General features: G+C 42.5%; 3 protein-coding genes across 6 annotated transcripts; 2 read left to right on the forward strand and 1 right to left on the reverse strand.

Annotated features, from left to right (window-relative positions):
- The first annotated feature begins 5,416 nt into the window (after positions 1–5,416).
- Positions 5,417–11,498, forward strand: LOC6626898 (focadhesin). 2 transcript variants are annotated; one of them, XM_015173584.2, is made up of 8 exons: positions 5,417–5,647; positions 5,904–6,191; positions 7,701–7,919; positions 7,983–9,021; positions 9,074–9,285; positions 9,341–10,425; positions 10,482–11,140; positions 11,202–11,498. In XM_015173584.2, the coding sequence occupies exons 2-8, from the start codon at positions 5,920–5,922 to the stop codon at positions 11,349–11,351; spliced, it is 3,636 nt and encodes a 1,211-aa protein (XP_015029070.1). In that variant the 5' UTR covers positions 5,417–5,647; positions 5,904–5,919; the 3' UTR covers positions 11,352–11,498. The 2 variants fall into 2 exon arrangements, with proteins under 2 accessions (XP_015029070.1, XP_015029071.1); XM_015173585.2 differs by having other exon boundaries at positions 5,417–5,595.
- A 156-nt stretch (positions 11,499–11,654) lies between these two features.
- Mtmr6 (Myotubularin related protein 6) lies at positions 11,655–22,316 on the forward strand. Of its 3 annotated transcripts, XR_004303934.2 has the most exons (12): positions 11,655–11,883; positions 13,838–14,087; positions 15,911–16,027; positions 18,905–19,067; positions 19,127–19,410; positions 19,479–19,613; positions 19,683–19,912; positions 20,149–20,661; positions 20,723–20,968; positions 21,033–21,252; positions 21,314–21,546; positions 21,932–22,316. XR_004303934.2 is itself a non-coding variant. In XM_070209593.1 (11 exons), exons 2-11 carry the CDS (start codon positions 13,851–13,853, stop codon positions 21,449–21,451), a joined length of 2,283 nt encoding a protein of 760 aa, XP_070065694.1. In that variant the 5' UTR covers positions 11,655–11,883; positions 13,838–13,850; the 3' UTR covers positions 21,452–21,591. The 3 variants fall into 3 exon arrangements, 2 of the variants coding, with proteins under 2 accessions (XP_070065694.1, XP_015029073.1); XM_070209593.1 differs by lacking the exon at positions 21,932–22,316 and having other exon boundaries at positions 21,314–21,591; XM_015173587.3 differs by lacking the exons at positions 13,838–14,087; positions 21,932–22,316 and having other exon boundaries at positions 11,658–11,883; positions 21,314–21,591.
- eIF2Bdelta (eukaryotic translation initiation factor 2B subunit delta) lies at positions 22,276–24,706 on the reverse strand. The gene is made up of 4 exons (XM_032436136.2): positions 24,678–24,706; positions 23,934–24,560; positions 23,145–23,729; positions 22,276–23,085 (listed from the first exon to the last, which is right to left on the reverse strand). Exons 1-4 carry the CDS (start codon positions 24,696–24,698, stop codon positions 22,402–22,404), a joined length of 1,917 nt encoding a protein of 638 aa, XP_032292027.1. The 5' UTR covers positions 24,699–24,706; the 3' UTR covers positions 22,276–22,401.
- Positions 24,707–24,875: the final 169 nt, after the last annotated feature.

Here is a 24,875-nt window from a genome sequence, read left to right on the forward strand (position 1 = left end):
AAATTTTGATCGCATGTAGATGGAAATATACTTACCAAGCGTCCGCGAATTTTACGGTATGTATATTTGTGCACATACATTTATGATTTAAGGAAATCCAGACCCTGGGCACGGATTATCTCATATCATATTATTAGTATATGATATAGCAAATCAGTCGAGCCCTAAAGCATTTTACATTCACATTTTTCCTTGTATTGGCCATTTGGTGATAATAAATTGCGTCTTGCAGCCGTATTCAAATTAACGCTTGCAAAAATACATCCAAAGACAAATGTTTGCACAATTTATGAGAAGTTGTGTTGTATTGTCAAAGGCGTTCCTGATTTAATTTAAGATGAGCCATTTTATTTGAGTCCATTTACTTGGTGAAAAGGTCGCTGCATAAAATGAAAAACCACAGCAATGCCAACAACTACAACATCTACAACAACAATATACTATATAGTTTCATATCTGCTCTAAGAGAGCTCTAGTTTCTATGAACTTGGTATACGTCGAGCTGCAAATACGAATTGTTCGAAAACATATTGTGCTCGAAATTCAACTTTATACAGGAAATACCAACGCGTCGTACTTGTTTATTTAGGAGCTGCTGGGCAGACCCTCAGATAAGATACGGCGGACAAGAATATACGCACATACAACTAACACATACTAGTCGCGTGTGTGTGTGTGTGTGTATTGGCTGGGGCTGTGTGTGTGTGTGTGTGTGTAGGACGTGGCAGAGCAAAATATTTCACACTCTGTAACCACAGGCACTTGTGCGAGGGGACAAAGCAGCGGGTAACAGTCCACACATGTCTGAATGCTTAACACACACACACACACACACACACACACATGCTAACACACATGTGTGCTGTATGCACGTTTTGTGTAAATATGCTTAAACACCTCGGGCTTTTATGCTTTTAACCCTTTGCCGCATAAAGTCGCCACTGCCTGAGTGTGAAAGCGCCTGTGTGTGTAAGTGTCTGTGTGTGTGTGTGTGTGTGTGTGTGTGTGTGTGTGTGTGTGTGTGTACGCGTGCGTGGGTGTGTGTCCGCGAGTCTGTTAGCCTTAGCGCCAGTTTGTTTAGAGCAAAATGAATGCCCAAGCGGCGGCTTGTGGCTGCCGTTTGAATTTCTTAATTAATTGTGTTTGGAATATATTGCCATTTAGCGCCTGGTGCCTGCTGCAAGTTATGCCTACCCTCCTCAGCTGACCCTCGTCCTAAGCCCAACCCCTTATATACATAAGAAAAAGTACACGTAAACATAGACCAAAAGAAATTATCCGTTAATATAAACACACACATGAAATAAAAACAGCATAATTTTAAATTGAAATCAAAACAAAAAAAGGGCAGACACGTCGGGCATTACCCGGCTTTACACGGTCCAAAGAGTTAGATGCAAATTTCCAAACATTTCTTGAGGTCCTCAAAATAAAACATTACTAACTTACAGGCAGCAGTTGTTAATGAGCTAAATATTATTTAAATAAATTCTTATAGCTATCTTGGAAAATGCTTTTGAGCCCAAAACGTTGCCCAATTTTCACCACTTCTCCAATGAATGAAATAAGTTTCACCCATCCGTTTTCCACCCATTTTCCACGGCTTCGTGTGGAATTTACAGAAACTAAGCTTGCTTCCGCCAGTATTTCACCTTCCCAGCTCTAGCTCAGTCAATCAGTCCGTCAGGCAGGTCAACCAGTTCTATATTTAGACAAATATGTGGGAGTAGTTATGTATTCAGGCATTTCACATCAAATTGAGTCAACACATAATTGTTTGACTCAGTCGCTTCTGGGGCCAGCAGGGTTAACAACGGGCCGCAGAATCCACAATTTGTGGGCCGCATTAAATTTAACGCACGTGCGGCACAAATTATATTTACAGTACATTTGTACATACGCATGTATGTGTTTATATTCGTATATATATATTAGCAATTTCTAATTTATAAAATAAAAAGCCAGCTGAAAATTGAAAAGGTTTTTTTGGCTTTGTTTCGTGTTGCCAAGCGTTGAACATTTTTTTTTATATATTTGTGCCGTGGGCGAGGGAAAATTTCAAAAAGAAATAAACCAAAGCAAAAGGCAAACTTGTATACACATGCCAACACACTCACGCACACACTCACACACGCACACACTCAGGCCCAGGCGTGCGACGAGCTTGCGCGCGCCGAAAGGTAGGCAACAGAAAATGGTGTGCACCCTGGCGTATTCATGATTCGCTGTGCCGAGCTTGAAAACTGCAAGTTGAGCTGCTAAGGCATTTACACTATGCTGCAAAATGTTGAACCAAATGCCAAAACCGATTAGCGTGCTATTGTCTGTAGCTATCTTTTCAGATTCATTGAATTGATTGCCTCAATTGCCGGAGTTTTACCTTTTTGAGTGTGCGACTCACTGTTAACCAGTGTAATTACCACTTCTTACTTATTGCATTGTTGTGGATTTTGTATTTATTCCAAATAGCGTCCAGTGGGCAACTAATTGTAAGTTGAACAGAAGATGGTTTTTCAAATGCCGGCAGGCAAAACTTCAACACATACACATATTTGTATATTGTAGCCAATATTGAAGGAAATTTACATTAAAGTGCCTGTTGGCGGTTTAGCTCGCCGAGCTGGCGTGGCATTTTATAAATATTCATTGCCCGAGTTTGTGGAAATTGAGTGCAAACAGGTGAATATAAATATTCATATTTGGCTATATACATACGCCCTTGCCGTATTATAAACTTTACACAGCGAGACAGAGAGATAGCGAGATAGAGAGAGAGAGAGAGAGAGAGAGAGAAAGCCCAGAAGCTTTTCATCTGAAGTAATTTAAGTTGCCTGGCTTGTGTGTTCAGCTTTAATCCTAATTTTATTGTGCAATTATAAGCATATAAGGTATATACACATACACAGATTTGTTTATTTACGCCAAAAGCATATTAAGTTGGAATAATTTAAATTTAAGCATAATTAATTAGTCGACACCATTTAATTGAGCCAATGTGATTGCAGCCCCAAGCTGTAGACTGTAGCCATATGCAAATTCGCAAGTTGCCACGTGCTACCCAACCGGGCTTTGGTGTATCAACACAAACATAAACAGCTCATGAACACACACGCACACGCACACGCACACTCACTCGCACACACACACGCAGCACAACACAATATGTACGTTCTGTTCAGATATTAACCAGCTTGTGACATCATTTTATGCAAATGCATATGGAAATGTGAATGAGTTGGTGACCAATAAATTATATAAGTATATAGCATCGGAAGTAACAATAAGAGTAAGCTTTTAATGTCACCTTTACAATCTGTGCAGGTAGTTGTTATGCTAATTGAATTGAAGATTTATACTCTTGATCTCAAATTCGGTTGCTAAAAATAATATTTAATTAAATTAAATACATAAGCTATAATTGGCCTATTTGCTTATATAAAACAGTTTGTCCCGAGTGACAGCCCAAACAGAAAGAGCTAAGATTTTGAAATTCTTACTGTAGCTACGTTTCCTGATGAAGGTTCTCTATTTGGCAGTTATGGAAAAAATGAGAATTATAGTTACAGCCTCAAACTCAAAGATCAATCTTCAAATTCAATTGAGAGCTGTTCTTCTTAGATGAAGAATTCAGGTCAAAGCAAGCTTTTATATCCACTGCAAGGTCTAAGATGATCAGAAAGTGTTGATTCCAACACTGATTGGTTCTCAATTCCATAGATTCTACCTATTCGCTAGTCAGTATATAATTATTTTGTTTCCTATTGAATTGAATACATTTTCTTTAATACATTTCTTGATAATATCACTAAATATTTATCACTTCGCCGAACAGCTGCATCATCTAATTTGATTCTGTTGAAATATAAATGAATATTCATAGTTCTTCGCATGTGAGAGCTGTGGGCAAATTAAACATTATAACATCTTTTAATTTCCATAGAACTCAATTATTCTGACACTAAAAATAAGTATAAATGTTGCCTTGGCAACCAGACTCAAACGTTATCCCACATCTACAACAAGCATAAATAGGTTCTAAATATGTATAAGCCAAGAGCTGACACCCCCTTACCCCTCCCCCTCTTAATATAAGCATATTAATTGTGTGTTACACACACACACACACCTATACCCCCCCACACACGCACACACACACGAAACAAAGACAAGGGCTTAGCAGCTAAAGTCTGGACCATATCGTCCGATAAACCAGTCATCATCAAGGTCTAAAACATAAAGCACAAAGAAATAAAACCCTAGGAAAAAAATAAAACATTTTTTTATAAATTAACATTTCCACTTGTGCCCGGAGGAGATTTTATTTTGGGCAATGATAGTGATGCGTAGAAATCGGAGCTTTCTTTGTTTCCTTGTGAACGCGGGCTAGTCATGATGAGATGTAAAAAGTTAAAGCAAAAAAAGAAAAAAAGGCAACTTTAAAGGGAAGCACAAACTTTCACGGCGCATTTCACCGGCCGAGCTATGCAACGCGCTGCTGTAATAAAATTATAAGTTCCCGACCAAAGCAACGCGAATGAAAAAAAAAAAAAGAAAAAAATGGGGAAAAATCGAGTTTTGTAGCTGACTTCTGCCAGTGCCTTTTACCAGGAAGCGGAAATGATGTTGGGCTGTCTTTGGTAAAGGCTTTGTTATCTCAACCTTTGAGCTTTTGCCTTTGCAATGAGCGATTGCAGTTTATATTTTGCCATTCTTATTTTATTTGCTCAGTTACGGAGCATGCTTTTAGGTCGCTGCAAATTTCTGCTTTTTAATGGCGACTCTCATTTATGAGATTTGGTTACCTTTTGCTACAGCTTTTGAATCTTCTTCCCTTTTTGCACCGGTCACATTTTTATGGCTGCAGGAGCATAATTAATTTTATTTTACGGCACGGCGCTTTGAAGAACTGCATATAAAGTCAATTAACTGAAAGAGCAGCAAAATAAAAAAAACTAATAATAATAATTGTAGCTTAAGTATGCATAATATAAATTAGCTCTGGCATGAAGTAGAGCTCTTTGCAGAAAATATTAACATAAATTCTTGCTTAAGAAAAACATAAAAACTTTTTACAAGAAGATTTAATAAATTTAATAAATATGAATATACTGTACATAAGACTGAAATGAAAATGAAATGAAATTAGAGCGCCTAATATTCTTCAACATTTCCAAATAACTTTTAATACTGCATGTTGAATTGATAATTTTCGGGCTTATCAAATCTAAAGACATCTCAAATTTGAAATGACAGTTACCGCCAAATCAACTGCATTCAATTGAATAAGTGTTGATAACGTCAATTGTACGTTTTTGTTTTTGCTTTTACGTCGCTAATTTTGCGCTTACGTTTTGGCTGTGTGCTTTCGCTGCTGTTTTTTTGCGTTGCTTGCTCATTTTTGCGTTAACGTTGCTCTCGTTTGCGCTTGCACTGCTGATTTTACGTTCGCCACAAAGTTTGTTTACAATCGCTGGCGTGCCGCATGAAAACAATTTAATAAACAAAGAAATAAGTAAAGACAAACTAACATCTTTGAAATTCGCTCGAAAGAATCTGCATTGATGTTAAATGACTTGCACGCATAGCAACAGCAAGGTATTTTTTAAGAGCACGCGCGAAGCTCCCATACTGCCGCCAAAAGGCGAAGGTGAGCGCGTGGAACGTGGAAATGTTTTTGTATTTTTGGTGTTCAAAAAAATGCCGCGCCGTCATTCGAGTGGTGTACGAGCTGGCGAAAGGACACGCGCGTCGCTGCATTTAAAAGTGGGATACTTGTAGTGCCCAAACAAACAATAAATCGTGTTCCTGCTGTGTGTGTTCGAGGGAATAAAAAATTAACATTCGGCTTAGTGACTGACAAAAGTTGTCCTGTTTAACTGACATTTGAACCGTTTCTATTTCAGCTTTAACGGCCCTTACATGGAGGACTTCAACAGCATTAAGCCGAACAGTTCGGTGGTAAAGATAGCCGCTTGCTTGGAGAAAATCTACAATAAAATCGTTGAGTCGAAGGAGAAGCAATTGGCCGAGCACCAAATCAAGGAAATCGAGTTCCTGAAAACCCAATGCAAGCACGAGCACATGCAACTCAGCCTGATGAGCTGTCAGACGCTGGTCCGCCTAGTCGACGAGGGTGTCCTAGATGCCAACAGCGTACAGAACACGCTCCTATCAATGCTGCCCAATGCGGGGTATGTACGGAACCAAACAAAATACAAGCACACACACACACACACACACACAAGCTCATATCTTAGGGGCACGCCCTGGCCTGGCACTTCCGCTTAATTGGCATGGCAAAGGAACCCAGGCGAATGCACTTGCAAAATTGGTAACACAAGAGCATAAATTAGCATTCTGTCTGCATTGGCGCATCACCGACAATTGAACAATTGGTTGCAGCATTTGATTAGCTAACCAATTGTAGGGCTTGCCTGGGCCAGTGGCCATGCCCACCTGGCAATCCCTCGCACTTCCGGCTGGCGCGTGGCTTGTGCCCTTATTAATTGGCATGTGATAAATGCGAAAAGTGAAATACACGGCATGCCAACTAGGAAATCCAAGTTGTTAACGCTTTTACACGCACATTGACATTGACTTGCCAGGTGCGTGAGCAATTTGCATAGCTTCCTGCCGCTGACCCACTGGCCGCAATCCTGCTGCCCAGCAGCAACAGTGACACGAAGCAATTGAAATGTACGCATTACGTATGCAGAACGCCAAAAGAAAGGAAAAAAATCTATTAGCCATTTCCGTAATACGACTCCCAGAGGAAGCCTTTTATCAAGGACAGCGTCTTGGCCTTGTGGCTGTAACTGGCCATATTCAAATTACGCGCCCGGCTACTTGCCAGGCAAATATTTGATATGCAAGCCAGAGAGAAACGTGCGCGGCATTGAACTTGAAATGTTTTCACATTCCGAAGGACGCCCTGCGCCCCCAGCCTAATAGCAACAACAATAGCAATCAACATTGGCCAAAAAGAGAAAATGTAAACAGCATGTAATACGGAAATTAACCTTGATAAGAGCCAAGTGCAGGTGCCAGTAAAAAGGATTGCATATTAATTGCCCCTTGCACCAGAAACAGCAATTAAAGCGAGCAGCCATTGTGCCAGTCGCGCGAGTTGTAATTATCGCGTCAAGCGCAAAACGATTCGCCAGAAACTAGCCAGGAGCAGCACCAGCCCAAGCTCTTTCCCTTTCTCTCTCTGGGTATGTGTGTGTGACGGAAGTGGGTGCTAAACGCTAATTAAACCCGTTCAACTAACAACTGATATATATATATATATATACCTTACCTGCAATTGCAATTGTACTCCACACGCAGCACGCTCCTTTCTCTGTTTTGTAGACACGCACGCAAAAGACTAGCTGCGATCTATAACTTTTCCTTTTTATACCCTGAACCCATCACAAATTTAGTAAAGGGGATATTATAACTTTATGCAAGTGTACGTAACAGCCTGAAGAAGCATCTGCTTCACCGTAAACTATGTCTATTCCTTCTCAGACGCAACAGCCGAGTCCATCTAGCCATGTCCGACTGTCCGTATGCATAAACGCATAAACGCAGTCTGACACGAGTTGTTTTGCTAATGAAGCAGACGAAATTATTCTATTCTTATAATCAATTCAACTAACCGTTAAAGAACTATTAGCTAAAATTCTATAAGATTCCAAACGCTTAACATACAACAGGCCGATGCATTTCGCAATTATTACGGAGAGCATTCTGGGCCTGCAGCTGCTGGGTCTGAAACGAAAGACTTCGCTGCTTAAGGACAAGGAGGTGTATCAGTGTCCCTATGGCTTGAAGACGCAGCTGCATCCGCTGATATCGCTGCTGCAGCACAGCAGCGCCAACATGCATGATGTCAGCAACAAGATTATTGGCGTCTGCCAGCATCACGACAAGCAGTAAGAAACAGCTTGTAGATATAGTTATGAGCATAATACTAAAACATATTTATTGGATTACAGCATTCGGGACTACAGCATTGAGTATCTGCGTCCCGTATTTCTCTATGTGCTGTGCAATCCGCAGACGCTGCAGGATGTGAAGCCAATTTGGACGTGCCTGCTGAGCCTGAGCCACAGCCAGCCAGAGGCGAGAGCTCTTATGCAGGAGCTGCTGTCGTGGAGCAAGTTCAACAATGCGAGCACCTGTCGGTGCACCAGCATTCTGGTTATCGAGGCCATCGATTACTTCTTGCAGCAGGCGGACCATGCCCAGTCCATCGATCTGTGCATTTACCAGGCGCAGCTTATCAAGCAGCTGGCCCACTTTGGCATCGACCCGCGTCCCAGTCTGCAGTGCCTGTTGCGTGTGTTGCATGCCACGCGGGAGCACACGCGACATCACTACCATGTGCTGCTAGTGCTGCTCGCCGAATGCCTGCACGTGCTGTCGCCCTTCTACCTGGCTGATCTGCTGCGCATTATTGTGTTTGTGGTGGTGCAGGAGCGCTGTGGCCATGAATACATTCTGAACATGTGTCTGGACGGCATCATTCAGTGGATGTCTCAGACTGCATTCATACCCGCAGAGGGCCTGGCGCTAGCCAATCAAATTGTGCAGCGCGTACTGGAGCAGCAAAAGCCGCAAGTGGATGGAAAAGTAGAGTTTGCGACGCGCATCTGCACCAAGGAACTGCAGCCGGCGCATATGCGAAACTATCATCCGGACATAGCTATTGCCTTCGATCTGGCCAATCTGGTGGAGTCCTTTGATGTTGCTGACAACAAGGACGTGTTTGCCTTCGTCGACGCTCTAAATGTGAAGGCCAATACGGCCTTTTGTCAGCGTCTGCATTTGTTTCTGCGCGCGCTCTTCCTCTCCCGCGAACCGCCCGTCGACTGTTGGTTCAAAATCTACGAGGTCATACTGCAGATCATCAAGGTTAACGAGACCATTGCCTACGATTTCCTCATGACGTACATTTTCAAGCTCGCCCACGAACACAATCCGGAGCTGCAGCTGGAACTGCTGCGCGGCCTGGCGAGCTTTGCCGTGTCCAAGGTACATACATACCATATTACTTGAACTCAATTAATCTGTTGCCTTTCACCAGGATAATGTGCCCATGATACTGAACACCATACGGAATCTTTCAACAGACAATGCCACCTTCTGTGTGGATTTGTATTTGCGACTGTGGCGCGTAGAAACGCGCACCTATCCCTTTTTGTTGAAGCAAATTGCACAGCCGTTGCCGGACAACGATAAACGCTGGGAGCTGGAAATAGCACGTACTCATGCCATGCGCGAAATCTGCCAGGAAAAGTAACTTATATCTTAACGTAGCTTTCGGCTCTTATTACTTTTGTGTATCTTGCAGACCCACGCTGCATGGCTCGGAGCTGCTGCCACATTTGAGCAACACTCTGAACAGCTGCACCGACGAATCGGGTGATTTAGCCACGTCGCTGGCGTTGGACGCCATTTATGCGCTATGCGACAGCCACACCGTAAACATTGCCTCAACATGGCAGGCTCTGGGCAGCAAGTTTCGTAGTGAACAGCGTCCCCAGACGCTAAAATCGCTCTATCACCTGTTTGGTCTGGTGCCGCTGCTGCAAACACCGACGCTGGAGTATGAGAAACTGGCGGATGATGCACTGGAGCAGCTGTGGCAGGCAGTTAGCCGCCCGAACACAGACGCTACACAGGTGCGAAATGCACTTGTTGCGCTCAAGAGTTATGAGCCAGGCAACACGCTGTGCCTGCGCCACATACCGCCGCAATTTCGATTCGAAATTACTGGAGTGGGCGCTGTGGGTGTGACTACTGGAGCACGTGAAGTGATCAATTTGCAGCAGCAGCAGGAGTCCATTCCAGGCGAGGTATGGGTGCAGCTATTGCAAAAGATACGACCCGAGTGCGGCGATGCGGCTGCTGATCTGGTGGCCCATTATATTGGCAATGAGATCAGCGCCTTTCGCAGCGGCGTCTATCGTCTGCCCGAGGGCAAACCGGAGCCACGCAAGCTGACAGGTCTCTTTGCCACCAGTCCGCTGCGTGCTGTCAGCAATTATCTGGTGAGTCAGTCTCGGTTCGGCGACTACGTGCCAGAACCCTATGCCGTCACCTATGCTCTGCGCGCACTCTCCAAGCGATTCGCCAAGCCGATACCACCGATGGACTGGAGCTGCCTGACCAGCTTCTTTCACCTGTCGTTTGATGCTCGCAAATACTGCATCATGATAGCCAAAAACCAGGCACTGCACAGCGGCACTGCTCGACGACTGCTAGAAAATTTCCTAGCCGATTTCGAGCCCAATTGCTTTGAGGAGGATCTGCTGCTATTGTTCTCCCTGCTGCCTGAAATTGGCAACAGCGTGAGTTTGCAAATACTAAAAAACTTTGCCGAGAAAGTAGCTGTCTACTGCTTCAAGGAATCGCAGCTAAACGACTTTGCAGAGGGTGAGCTTATGACCCATTATTTTATTCAGTGCCCACGACTGAAGTGTACTTTCCAGGTTGCCTGTTTGAGAAGTTTCTGGACAGCGTAAGGTACATATACACCGACAAATGTGAGATACCCGAGGTGCTGGACGTATTCACGCTTATAGTGGAGCGTTATATGGACTCGATGAATTTGGATTCAAGATTGTTTGAGCGTTACACCGAAGTGGTCTCTGTGCTGCATCCCAATGCCATCGATGGGTTAACCACGCCAGCGAATTGGTGGGAAACACCGGCGGGTAAACTAAAGAAGGCAACCATAATCCGCTGCTATCTGGTGCTATATAATGAAAAACTGCCGAATCCTTTAAAATGGCTAACGCCCATTATCGATGCCTACGAACGCCGGGCGGAGGAACGCCCCTTCTTCTATCGCCATCTGGCGACCACACTGTATGCCTTTGGCAGCGATGAGCATGCGTGTAACTGGACAATGGAAATCTTTTTGGAGATCCAAATGCTGCTCGCCGAGGCTTCCAACAAAGAGAAATTAAACAGAGCGCTATATTTGCTGGATATTTTTATACTGGCAGTGGATGTGTTGTCCGGCTGTGCCGTACTGCTGGGCAGTGTGGATGTCGTGGCCACAGATGGCAAGGAACGATTCGCATTATTCCCGGAGAGCTTGCAGTTTCTATGTGATCACATATTTTGGAAGGATCAGGAGGCAAAGGCAAGACTTTAACCCATGTATCCCCTTAATATTTTTTATTAGAATTTTGTGCTCATTTCAGATTTATGAATTTCTTTATAATCTTTATAAGCATGCGTCAATACCGCTAGCATATGCTGCCATTTTTAAAGAAGCGATTATTTGTTCGCGCAACAAGCCCTACTTTGATAACAAAGGTGTTTGGACCAAATACGTGGGTTTGCGTAAATGAGTTATTAGTTCATACACTCGAAATGAAACCAACACAACAGAAAGTGCACTTATTGTTATATAGTTGAAATAACGTGAATCCATTTTTATAGCTTGTGCGATATTTGTTGACTTTATTAAATGAACCTCAGCACCATTCAAATTGAAATTAACGACATTGAGCGTTGCCAGACAGCTGCATTCCCCAGAGAACTTCTGCACTCAGTGTGGCAGCACCAGAGTTAAGAACGACCACTGTCTATCGCCCAGCCGCCACTTTCTTGAGCACAGCCTAAACAATAGTATCGTATCGAAAATTATGAATCGGCAATATCGATACAATATCAACAATCTTAATTTATAACTATTATAAACTGCAATATGTTTCTGGCAAATATATTAAATCTAAATTAATTAGTGCGTGAATAATTGATTAAATTTGCCGCGCGAGTGGAAACGCGAGCCGTTGCGCGACCGTAAAGTGCTTAAAGCAGCCAGTTAAAAGTGTAACCATCAAAAAAACGTAAACAATGGACGATATCAAGCTGGCAAAGGTATGTAAATATGTACATAGTTTAATAAAGAGCGGAATTTGCTAAGCATGTAGATATGCCTGTTGTAAGCCATTTATCAATTTCGCGCACCTATCCTGGCGCCAGCTGTGAGTCATGCACTTGGAAGCTTTTATGTTTTATTCAAAATCGATGGCCAGGTAAAACCCTTGCCTGTGCTAAAAACAGTAACAACAACAAATGCGCATATATGACCCGGCTGGGGATAACGTCAACCCTTGCGCCACCTACAAGCTAGGTGGGGCCAAGGACGAGGCAATCGCGTTGGCCAAGTGGCATTCCAGCCAACGGCGCCTACACCTGTTCATAACATATACATGTATATGTACATAAACATAGCTGTAAATCATGCGCATAAGCGGGAACTGTGTGGTCGCAAGCACACCCCCCGTTTGCAGTCAACAGTTATGTTTATACAATTTTTACGACAACTACGCGACCGAGTGTAAGTAATTACGTTTATTTGTAACGTAAGTCAATACGTACGTTTACATATACGTATGTATATATGTATGTATTGAGACTGGGATTGCGACTACCTTATCGCACTTTGCTAAGAACTTGCTACCGTTTTTCTGGCGGCCTCAACGCCCTTTTTATTAAACAATCGCGCTAGCGACATTGACCATAACTTATCAATAAAAAAAAATATTACGTAAACTAAGTGTGAATTAATTGAAATATTTACGTAAATCAGGGTTGCATGCCCCAAATAAAATGTATGCTGGTTAAGTTAACTGTTCGAACTGACTTGTTGCCTGGACGTTCGGTTCGTGAACCTGGGTTGGTTCGGTTCTTGTGTTTGGTTCGGTTCAAAGTTGGTTCAATTCACATAAAACTAACTTTTAGATAAATTTATCTTTCAATCATAAACATTCATACAAGTTTGCTGACAATTATAAAATCTTAAAGTGCAGTTGAAAACTTGCAAAGTTGAAAATAGACGTTGGCGATAATTATAATGGGAATATCATTAAACTTACTTGTTCAACGATTCTCGACCGAAAGATACCCTATACTCGTTGCGCGTTACCAAATTCCTTATATAAGTGTATATCAATTTAAATTAAAGAGGAGCATATGCTGACTAATAACAAGTACTATATTTACTACAACTTTATTATATTTATTGATTTGGGGAGCAAGTTAAAACACTACAAACCATCGATACCCTATTCTCCATTTTATCCATTTTATTAGGGTATAATTTGGAACAAATAATATGTATTTTTAAAGTATTTATATCGAAGTATTTGTATCCAATTCGAGGAGACAATTTATTCCGCTTTCTATACTCATCACGAACGTACAATTATTTAACATTAGAAAGACGTAAAGCCATTGCGTATTAAAACCCGTTAGAAATACTGAAGGGTGATCACGAGCTCATGTGTCCTTAACCTAGGGTATTAAAATGGTCCCTATTTAGTTGAAGGCGTCCAGCAATGTGGCAGAAAATTTCCCATTTTGCAAGAATTTCCCCAACAGAAATGTGCAAAAGCGCGCTCGTAGCATGCTTTTAAGCGCGCGTCTTTCGCAGTCGTCACAGAGTTTTCGTTGGAAACGGTTGTCGGGACGTTGCGCTCACACACACACACACACGCACACACGCAGCTGTCCATGGGGCAGCAGTATCAGTGGCAGTGGCAGCAATAACAAAGTGGCACATATATATATTTATACACACATAAATAAATATGTCGGGTTAGACAAATAAGTAGCGTACTCGGGCTTGTGTGTTGGGCAAAAAGTGAAAGTAATATAAAACGACGCAGCGCCCCGCCGCTCTTCTTCCCGATTCACGTGATTTGATTTAAAAGCCAAGCCAAAAGGCTGCTTGGGTGGCTGCTCCTGGTGTTAGATGTTGTTGTTGATTTAAAATCAATAAAAGATTTACCCAGCGCAAACAGTATCTGAATTCATTTTTTTTTGGCAGTGCGTGTGTGACAATGGATTTTACAAGATTCATGAATAAATTCAACGAAATCGAACGCCAACTTTCGCCCACATCGGCGCTGCGTCTGAGCTTTGATAATATATCGCCGGAGAGCGAGGAGCCGCCCGATGGCAAGCGGCTGTGGGGTGTGCCAGTGCCACCATTTGTCTCCGATAAGGTCGTCTCCTGGATCGCGGAGGAGTTCAACGAGGCGCCCGTTTACTACAACGGCAACTGTGTCCTAAAAAAGGTAACCCAACAGCCCAGCCAGCTCCAAGCTAATTTCCTTTCTGTCATTAGGCAAATATGCAACAAAGTAATCAACAGAAATCCAGCTAATTTTTGTTCCCCTTTGTTTCACTTGCCAACGCCGCCGCCGGCAGCTCTCGGCCGGAATATGCAAATTACGAGCATGCCCGGCAGTGCGTCGAAGTTCTTTGACTTTGGCCAGGCTAGGAGGCAAAACTCTCGCACATATATATTTTATGTAGGTCGCCTATCAGCACCTTATCCATCGGTGCTCCCAGTGCCCCATCCTCGCAGCAATGCGTTCCGTTCATTCTCAACCAAAGCCTGTCGGAAAATTTGCAAAAACAAATTGTTGTCTTGCTGCACGTGCCACAAGGATTCCAGCTGCCTGACTTGGCAATTAAATAAATGTGGTTTTAGTGCACTGAAATGAATTCTAGTCAAGCTGCATGAAACGCACAAAAGTCTGACATTTATGTAAAATAATCCCTTTTGTGGTTTTCACTTTGCGGTTTGCGACCTTTCGAAGCTGTTCGGAGCAGAGAAAGACAAGCATTTTTGCTTAGATCGAGTAAATTGCTGAAATTTCTAAACCTGTATATGATGACATTCTTATTTAAAGAACTCTTTCTAGCACCCAAGTTCCACAAGACTCAAGTGCAGCATTCCATAAATTCTTGTAATAGGCATTTTATACATAAACCCATTTCTTTTTGTTTATTTTGATAACATCAGAGACGGGAAGGAAATATTTAAAAGAGTTCTTGAGTTCTTTCCCCATTAAAATGTTATAGAGAGTTTTTCCTCGAGTATATATTTATAAAAAGCCTTACGCTTTTATTTTATAGAGAAATTCACCTTAGTCAGCTTTTGTTCTGTGTATTGAATTGATTCTAATGCGATCAACTCGCAAATTGAATAGTCGATTATAGCCAGCATATTACTTTGAGTTGTAATCAATCTAAAAGTCATCGCAGATGTTGCATTTATTTATGCTTTGCGTTTACTCTTTCACTGGGGAAATTCAGTTAATGTCACACACAAATCTCCGCTATTCAATTTGTCTCCTCTCTCTATTTACAATTCAATATGGGGCTAGATTGCATTAGCCATTGAATACGGAATAAGGAATATTGTTGTGAGAAATTGTGATTTGCTTTAAATATTCAGCTATTCTTAACTGTTTTTTTTTTTTTTCATTCACATAGTTTGGTGACTTGCATTGTTCTGTTGTTTTTTTTTTTTTAAATGTTTTCACCCTGAGATACCATCAATATGAACATTTAAAATATTTTTCGTCTTTATTTCTATAGAAAATATATAATTATTTACATAAAAAGAGAGCTAGCAAGCTATGAAGCGTAATGAAAGCCCATATTTTGTGTTATTTTATACCAGTTAGTCTAACATGAATATTATGTTTTATGTTGTTGTAAAATAGTCGAAGCCTAGGTAATTGAAAGTTGCTTAACTATATTTTTTCAAGGCGAACTTTTGCTCTCAACAGCAAGACAATAAAATTGCCTTACCCCATTTTGTATTATTTACACAGTTTTGGGCTTCCTTTTGCTTGTGTGTGTGTGTGTGAGTGGGTGTGTGAGTGTGTGGGTGGCTTGCTTGTTTGTGTGGCTGCAACGGTATAGTGCAAATTGTGGGGTGCTTTTACAGCTGACGTCAGCGAGCGAGCTCTGCACAGAAGCAGCTAAAGGGAGCCAAAGGAGCTGGAAAATTATTACAAACCATATATATAGAAAATATTTAGAGAAGAGCTTAAAACTTATAGTGCTAGTAAAATGAATACTTTTCTTGCGCTTTATTTTACAGGTGGAAAATGTGCGCATGATTGATCGCTACAACACTAAAAATCCTACAGTTGGCACTTTGTATCTGACGGCCACGCATCTGATATTCGTGGAGCCCGACAGCAATAAGGAGACCTGGGTAAGTGAAAAGCTCGTAAGAGCTGCCCATTCCCTGCTATGACATCATCAATTATTCGATGAGCCGCCCGGTTCGAGTGCGCCTCAAGCTCCTTGTGGACCTCGTCAAGTTCAAGCTAAACACTTTTGTGCAATCTCTTTGCAAACAACCTTTTTCTGGGTTGATTTTTGGGCGATTGTCACGCCTCCCTTCTGACTGTGTGTGCCTGTTCTCGACCAACCGCAAAAGTATGTTACGGAAATATAGTAGACCGCAGAGGCATGCCACGTTTTGTTATGTTGTTGCTGTAGCATGCCGCAAAACATGTTGCTTTCCCTTCTGCATACCACATAAATCATGACGTTATGAATTTATTCATTTTTAATATTGAAAGGGCAACAATATTGCACTACGTACCGCTATCGAAAGTACCCCAACTTATGATTTATTTATGAATTGCATGCAGACATTTTATTGAGAATAACAAAATAATTGCAACTAGCTAATAGACTCTTTAAATAATTCATAAGATAGCGATTAGCTGTACATCCTGAAATAATTCAAGGCACAGTTCAGTTTTGCACTTTCCGCACAACTTTTCTGAATATCAGGAAATGATAACGAAAGATTTTAAAGGAAAGGTTAACTCCAATACAATTCTCTGAATTTAACTTGTATTCTTAAATTTCACATATTTAACTTTCTACCTGCATAACTTTTATTATACTCCTTCTTGTGTTTCTTATGCAAACAACTTGAAGGGAAAAGCAAATAGTATTCTATAGTATTAACCAGAGCTGATAAAATATATGTTTATTTAGTTAACAAAAAAAATTATTCAACACACAAGCAGCTATCGTCAGAAACGACGAACGTGTTTAAATCTGCACTTGGCGTCCAACCTTTTGACCTCGCTCGTTAAACGAGAAATCTGGCTGCCTGGGCCTGGCATTCGTCATAATGCAAAATGTGCTGGTGCTTCTGCAAATACACATTCGCCTACGCATAGCATGTACATGGGTGTGTGTGTGTGTGTGCCTCTCTGACGGCTGCATTGCCCGCACTTCCGGCCACTTGGCTGAAGAAGTGTGCGTGTAAAGTTTCTTTTCTTAGCAGGTGCCCTCAAGGCTGCTGCTCAGCCGCACAGCGCTTAAGACTTGTGCTTGCCAAAGTTTTTGTCGGCTTTAAAAAGCAACAGAGTTTAAGTATAATTAAAATGTGTTTGTCTTTGGTTCGCTTAACAGAACTAGGCCCACCCAGACAACTACACACAACAGGCGCACGCGAATTGCGCATACGCCCCATTGCACAAATACAAATTAAAATACGCTGTCGTCGTTGCCCGCTGTGCGCCGCTGTGTTTGTTTGTGTGGGCGTACATTATTTCCAGCACAAAACATGCATTCATTTCGTGTTAAGCCATAGCAAATACAAGAACAACAGGAAAACACTCACAAAGCGCAAAGGAAACATTGCAAAAAGCAACACAAATTCACTGCCAATATTCCAAATGTGCTTGGGGATTGACGGACTGAGTGACTGATTGCCTGACTGATCGACTGACAGAAGCAAACAAATTGCAGCTTAGCGACTGCAATTCCATTTCCATTCAAACAAAACTAGTTGTCCCAGTCAGTGACAAAAGGATACGGAGAAGAGTCGAGTCTATGACTTCATGCCTGAGAATTTGAATGTGTGCAGCACAAAAATGCAAACTTTCAAGCTTAAAATAAAATTTTAAAAAATTTTAAGTTTACCAGTTTAAAGTAAAGAGCATTTTATTGCAATATGAAATTTAATTTAGTGTACAAAATTCACATAAATTTCACTTCTAAATATAATTATGCAATTTATGCTTCTATTAAAAAATTTTACCAGGTCCAGGTTTTTTTTCTTTAAATTTTCCCACTTTTGAGTTCAGTACTAAGAATCATAAAAATAAATAGTTTCTTTTACATTAAGCTCTGCGTTAAAAAGTGAAAGTCAGTATAAATAATCTTTAAAACTGGCGTGAAATTAATTCCACATATTTTGCGCTTTTAAATTTTCACACATGTGGATAGTTATTATTAGGAGAGAGTGTTAAAGTTGGAGAAGATGATTTAAAAAATAAATGCTCAACGGAAAAATCTAAAAATATGTCCAAATTTTCAAATGATGCTCTAAAAAAATTACTTTTCATTTATTTTCCACCCTTGTCTGTGGAAAGTCAGCAAATGCCGTCTTGGGTTAAGTTCTGTGAATACTTAAAACTGTTGAATATACCGTCAATATAAACATCCTTGAGTAAATATACATAAATACATAATATAAACATAACTATATAAATTCATAAATAAGCATATACGCATTTTCTGAGCTGCAGAGCTGCTTAACTCTGCTTGATTTTGATTCAATTTGTATGCAAAACCAACGCAGAATATGTGCATATTTAAGTTGCTCAGTTATTTAATACATGTTTAATTTAACTACTAATTACTATTTGATTTTTTTTTTTTTTTTGGTTGATGTGTGGTTCTGTGTGCATTCAGGCACTGCGATTTTAATTGCCTCACCATAATTATATCAATTATGCACTTTGCAACGGCGCGACAAGTGGCCGCAAGAGAACGCAGCAAATGAGCAGATTAACGTCGCGTTGAGTCTTTCATGTTCGTAATTAAAAGTTAGGGCACTCGTGTGCTGAGCCAGCTGCCAATTATGAGCTGAGGAGGCTTAAATATCGATTTTCTGGCTCGTGCAGAGATAGAGCGACACTTTATAAAAGTTTCAGTGCCTGACCTGGAGGCGTATGGGGCATTAACTGGGCGCCGCTCAAAGTTGAGTGATTAGCGTGTGGAGATTGGCTGTTGAGTGACTGTTTATTAACTATCTTGCCTGTGCCATTGCTCATTACAGATTCTGCACATGCACATTGCCAGCATTGAGAAGCTGCCGCTTAGCACAACCGGTTCGCCGCTTTTGATACGCTGCAAAACTTTTCTGTCGGTGACATTTGTCATACCCAAGGACTCCGAGTGCCATGATGTCTATACTTCGCTAATCAAACTCTTTCAGCCGGGTAAGCATCATCACAATAGTTTGTTTAGATGTGTCATCTTAACAATTCATATCTCGTAGTCTCCATCAACAAGTTGTACTGCTTCAACTATCAGCCAGCCAAGGATGATTACCCCAAAAATGCTGGCTGGGACTTTTTCAAATTGGAGGCAGAGTTTAAGCACATGCTGGTGCCCAACGACAACTGGACGCTGTGCTCCATGAACGAAAAGTACGAGCTGTGCGACACGTATCCGCGTCAGATCTATGTGCCCAAGGAGGCCACCACATTGATGCTCATAAGCAGCTCACGTTTTCGCTCCAAGGGTCGCCTGCCCGCATTGACCTATTTGCACAACAATAAGGTAACTGAAAGTCTTGCGAATCTCATCTGAAGCTATGCAAATAAATGTGCAATAACTCTTATCAACAGGCGTCCATATGCCGCTGCAGTCAGCCATTGTCGGGCTTCAGTGCCCGTTGTCTCGAGGACGAGCAAATGCTGGAGGCCATACGCAAAACCAATCCCAATACCGATTACATGTTCGTTGTGGATACGCGACCGCGCGTAAGTACAACTAATGCATATAAAACAATATGTAAATAACAAGCCGATTGTGACCCCACTTGTTTGTAGATCAATGCCATGGCCAATCGTGCCGCCGGCAAGGGCTATGAGAACGAGGCCTTTTACGAGAACATCAAGTTCCATTTCCTTGGCATTGAGAACATTCACGTACAGCGCGCCAGCCTACAAAAGGTGCTGGAGGCTTGCGAACAGAAATCACCCACGATGAGCGCATTTCTGAATGCCCTAGAGTCATCCGGCTGGCTTAAACACATTCGCTCCATATTGGACACGTCGAGGTAAGTAAATAATCAACAATATAATAAAGCCTAAGGCAGGACGACAACTTTCGCTGTGCTCGCTAAGTACTCGACACAGAATATATTTGTATTATTGCTTACTTTGAACCGGCGACCTTCCTTTTGTTCGTCTGGCACTTAGGCACCTTCACCCACAGTAAAAATATTACATCAGACCCTTTCTCTAGTTGTTTATTCAATTGATTAAAGTTCATTATGATTAATTTTCTTTGCAGCTTCATTGCCAACGCCGTCGACAAGGGCGTCTCCGTGGTTGTACACTGCTCGGATGGCTGGGATCGCACTGCTCAAGTTTGCTCGCTGGCGCAGCTCATGTTGAATCCTTACTATCGCACAATTAAGGGCTTTCAGGCGCTCATCGAGAAGGACTGGCTGGCGTTTGGGCACAAGTTCAGCGAACGCTGCGGCCACATACAGACGGATGCGCGCGAGGTGTCGCCAATCTTTACGCAGTTCCTGGACTGCACCTGGCAGCTAATGTCCCAGCGCAGCGAGTCTTTTGAATTCAATGAACGCTTTCTGCTCATACTCCATGACCATGTGCACTCGTGTCAGTTCGGCACTTTTGTGGGCAATTGCGAGAAGGATCGCCTGGACCTGAAGCTAGCCGAGCGCACATTCTCGCTGTGGGGCTACATGGCCAACCATCTGAACGAGTACATAAATCCGCTGTATAAACCCAACATAGATGAGTCGATCAAAGCCAACCTGGCGCCACAGTGCATCAAGTGAGAGAGCCTTCAATTGTTTGAAGCTTAAATAAAATACCTAATTTGTGTGTGTTCATAGGTTCTGGCGTGGCATGTACAGCCGCTTTGAAAGCGGCATACACCCACGCGAGCCATTGGGTGATTTGCTGCTGGACAGCAAGGAGCACTGTAACTCCCTGGAGGATCATGTGCAGCACTTGACGAAACGTATTGCCAGTTTCAAAAACTACATTTCCAAGTCGGCCAAGAAGCTGCAGGATGCCACCACCACAACCACCACAAAAGCTAGCAAGGAGACGACCACCAACGAGATCAATGACAACAAGTAGCCAGAAACATTGAATCCTGGATTTTCCTTAATGCCTAATCATTTAAATTATGCCTTGCAGATACAATTATGACAAGAAGCTAAGCGAATTGTCCGCCGCTGATGATGATCATCCGCTTAAGGCGAGCAACATGTCATTTGCCAATCTCTCGTTAAATGCCGAACAGGCGAGCACCCAGACTTTGACCGAGGAAATCTCTTCCGTGGCCCTTGATTGGAAGTCCATGCGAAACGTAACCACCTGCTCCTGCTCCACGCCCTTCGATCAGTTCAGCAAGAAGGTGAGTGGCATCCACTGCAGCTGCAAAAGTTCATTCAATTCACGTGCCTTCCAATCCGCAGACACATTGCTGGCGTTGCGGCGAGATCTTCTGTGAGCGTTGCATTGATAAGAACGTGGCGTTGCCTGGACACGATAGCGGCAAGCCGGTGCCCGTTTGTCGTGGCTGCCACCGACAGATGCAAAAACAGAGTCCATAAGCCCAATTCTAGCATAATCCTAGTTATAAATTGTTGAGCATGTGACGTGGAGTGAATGTGGACAGCGTGCAAGCGAGTGGACGTATTTGTTTCGGGTGCGTTTTTGTGGCATAAATTACATATACACATACTAACACAGATATACATATATATACATATTATTATAATATATTTATTGTTGCATTTGTAGTTGTAGCTACTTAAAAGCACCCTCGACTTTCGAGTTATTGCGCGCAAATCAAAAAACATTCTAAACTAGCCGTGCACCAAAAATGTGCCGAGTCGGGCACAAAACGTTTTTATGTTGTTGATTTTGAAATTTCTAAGTGTCAGCTCTTTTCCAAAAATGGAAATTCCCAAATATAGTTCGTATTTCAAAGGGATTGACACAATCTGCAGCCTTGGCTGGCATTTACGTATTACACGTTTTTTTTTTTTAGTACGACTAACAAAATCAATAACTATATCTTAATGTTACAGAATCTCTATCCAGACAGCATTCCACATCCAAATTTGTTCTTTAATAGTTTGAACTATCAACGTATTTTCTACAGGCTCAAATATTTCTGCCTATTTTACTGTGAGATAGTGTGCGAAATTGGGAGCGGTCTGTTCTTGCCTCATTTATCTCACACAATTAAGAAGTACAATTGCTTACATATTAATACAAACATATGTATACTTAAATATACTAGCGTACAATTGCATGGATACAGTTAAATATTAGAGAGAAAACTATCGTAACGTGTACTACACAAGCTGTCAGACAATTTATCTGCTTTACAAGCCGTAAATGGTACTATGCAAAGATGTTTGATCAAAAGTATAATAAAAAGGATTATTTATTCAACAAATGCCGCACTGACTCGAGACACGGATTTTAATTTCTCAATAAATTATACAATTCTTTTGTCGACTCCATGAAAAAGAAAGCAACAGGATATGAAGCTCTAATAGCCAATATCTGGTTTAATACGCAGAATGACGGGCACGCTGGTACAGGGCAGAATGGCCACCTCGGTGACAACGGCACTGACCAATTCGGGAGGCGTTATGTCGTAGCTCAAATTGAGCGGCGTTAGCCGGCTCTTGGTTTGCCAGTTATGGAGACAGCATTTGCCATCCTTCACCAGTTGATTGGGATCGCACAGCTCGTTATAGACAATGGCATCAGTTTGGAAACGCTCACTGAATTTGTGTGTCTCACAGCAGACGAGAACAGGAACATTATGGGAGTTAGCTACGAGCGCCACTTGGGCGGTGCCCGTTCGAGCCATAACATATCCATTGGCTAGCAGTGCATGCGCTCCCAGCATCACTTTTGTGGCCTCCGGCATCACATAGCTGATGGCGTTAATCAGCACATATGTGCAAGGTATGCCGCAGGCGTGAAGTCGGCGCAGCATCTCCTGTCCCTCACAAAAAGGCAACGAGTCAACAACAATGACACGAAAGGACACCTGGCGGCGTTTGGCCTCCTCGCAGATAAACTGTATGAGCGAGGAACAGGCAAAAGTGAGCAGGACGTCGCCGTCTGTAATCTTCTCCTGCATAGAGCTGCTGATGGCCTGCGCAGCCTTGCCAATCTGATTCTCTATGTAGGTGTCTATAAAGTGTCCGAGTAGCTCCTTTAGCTACAATAGAAAACAAATGCAATCGACCGTGCTTGGAATTTTTGTCAAACTGCGCTTACCTCCGTTTCGGGTTTGTCCGGCAGCTGCATCAACTGGTTCTTAAACTGCTTATATGCATTGGATACGGACACGGCCAGTGGTCGACACTTGTGCAGATGTTCGACATGATGCTTGACTGCCGCATCGAGACTGCGTCCAAACTCTTTCTTCGCGGGCGTCTCAAAGTCCTGCACCACCTGCCGCAGCGCATGCAGAAACGCGATACAGCGCGCATTGGAGCCCACAATAGTACGCTGGGCATACTGCACACCCAGCCGAGCAATGCTGGGATGCACACTGGCATCGTTTATAAATAAGCTAGCGTCTTTGTCAGCGCTCACCAAATGGTTGAACAGCTTCACGTTCCACTCTCGTTCTGCTTTGTGCGTTGTTGGCTTTGACGGCGACTTGGCGGGTGATTCACTCTCTCGTTTGGGCTCCTTAACAGGCGTGGCACTGACGACAGGAGTCGCCTTAACGCTGCTTGTCGCGGCTTTAGCTACACCGGACGTTGGTGTCACATTTTTGTTTTGTCCCTGCGCCTTGGCCGCGCGTTGCGCCTCCTGTATCGCACGACGCTCCGCCTTGCTTAGCGCTGGTTTTTTCTGCAAGTCAATTAGGATCCGTTTATAATTAGTTGTCTGATAGTGATACGATTTCTGGTTATGAAGAATTCAAAAGGTAATACAACGGGTATTCGATTGTAATTGCATTAGCCGTAACGGCACAAGGTCGCCTTTATAATCAGCAAAAAACTGATTAAAGCAGCTTCATAATATATGAAAATCGAATAAGAATCTATTTCTTACCTTGTCTTGATCTGCTGCTCCCGTTGCAGCAGTTTCGTTAGCTGCCGCCTTGGGAGTGAGTTGCACGTTGTTTAATTGCTGAGCCACTGCATCCACGCTGTTGGCCTTGTTGGACTTTGCAGCATGTTTGGCGGCCTTTTTCGCCTCACGCTCCGCTTTGATTTGCTCGCGCGTTTTTTCACTAGCTCCCGTAGCGTTGGTCAAGGAATCTGTTGTGTTTTGTGCGCTGACCTGAACTGCGTTATTTGTAACGGTTGCATCATATGAGGGCGCGGAAGCGGCTGCTGCTAGCTGGAGTTGGTTTTGTTCTTTTGTCGTTGTTGTTGTTGTGGTCGTTAGCTTTTTTGTGATGGTCGTTTGCTCTACTTGTGTTATGATTGTTGTGGCTGGCGTGATTGGTTTCTGCTTCTTGGCCTGCTTAGCTTGCTTCTTAGCCTCTCGCTCGGCCATCACCTGCTCGCGGGTCTTATCCGCCGATGCATTCTGCTGTGAATTACTGTTAGATTTTTGCATTGCACTGTCGCTGCGTGGCTGAGCCTCGTTATCTTCCAATCGGTTGCGTTTGTTTCTGGGCCGATTGCGTAGCCGTTGCTTCTTCTGCTTGTTCGCTGCAGAAGTCGATGAGTTCTGTTGAAAGCACACACTGAATATTATTGGGGGCAAGTAAGATTTGTTAGATAAACATGCCAAATTAAACAACTTATATTTCAAACTGTACAAAAGTTATTGAGGCTACATATGTACCTGTTCGCCCGTCATAACCATTTTGTTGGCTTGAAAAGACAAAAGCTTGGGCAGTTTTATTGTTGAAGGGACCTTAGCAAATTACAATAAGGGGGTCTTTGTTTGATGACCCATTTTTATTTACCTTGTTAATGAATTTGTTGTAATACAACTTTACAAACTTTGCTCACGATGGCAATTTTCTACCAGCTGGTTGCT

Source organism: Drosophila virilis, chromosome 5 (genome assembly GCF_030788295.1).
Source record: "Drosophila virilis strain 15010-1051.87 chromosome 5, Dvir_AGI_RSII-ME, whole genome shotgun sequence".
In the NCBI taxonomy this organism is placed as follows: domain Eukaryota; kingdom Metazoa; phylum Arthropoda; class Insecta; order Diptera; family Drosophilidae; genus Drosophila; species Drosophila virilis.

Bases quoted from the DNA above. Each gene is read 5' to 3' on its own strand.
- LOC6626898 (XM_015173584.2), top strand. From the start codon at position 5,920: ATGGAGGACTTCAACAGCATTAAGCCGAACAGTTCGGTGGTAAAGATA. The intron at 6,192-7,700 runs GTATGTACGGAA...AACATACAACAG, and splicing joins TCAATGCTGCCCAATGCGGG to GCCGATGCATTTCGCAATTA. The intron at 7,920-7,982 runs GTAAGAAACAGC...ATTGGATTACAG, and splicing joins TGCCAGCATCACGACAAGCA to CATTCGGGACTACAGCATTG.
- Mtmr6 (XM_070209593.1), top strand. From the start codon at position 13,851: ATGGATTTTACAAGATTCATGAATAAATTCAACGAAATCGAACGCCAA. The intron at 16,028-18,904 runs GTAAGTGAAAAG...TGCTCATTACAG, and splicing joins ACAGCAATAAGGAGACCTGG to ATTCTGCACATGCACATTGC. The intron at 20,969-21,032 runs GTAGCCAGAAAC...TATGCCTTGCAG, and splicing joins AACGAGATCAATGACAACAA to ATACAATTATGACAAGAAGC.
- eIF2Bdelta (XM_032436136.2), bottom strand. From the start codon at position 24,698: ATGGTTATGACGGGCGAACAG. The intron at 24,561-24,677 runs GTACATATGTAG...TGCTTTCAACAG, and splicing joins TGGTTATGACGGGCGAACAG to AACTCATCGACTTCTGCAGC. The intron at 23,730-23,933 runs GTAAGAAATAGA...ATTGACTTGCAG, and splicing joins GAGCAGCAGATCAAGACAAG to AAAAAACCAGCGCTAAGCAA.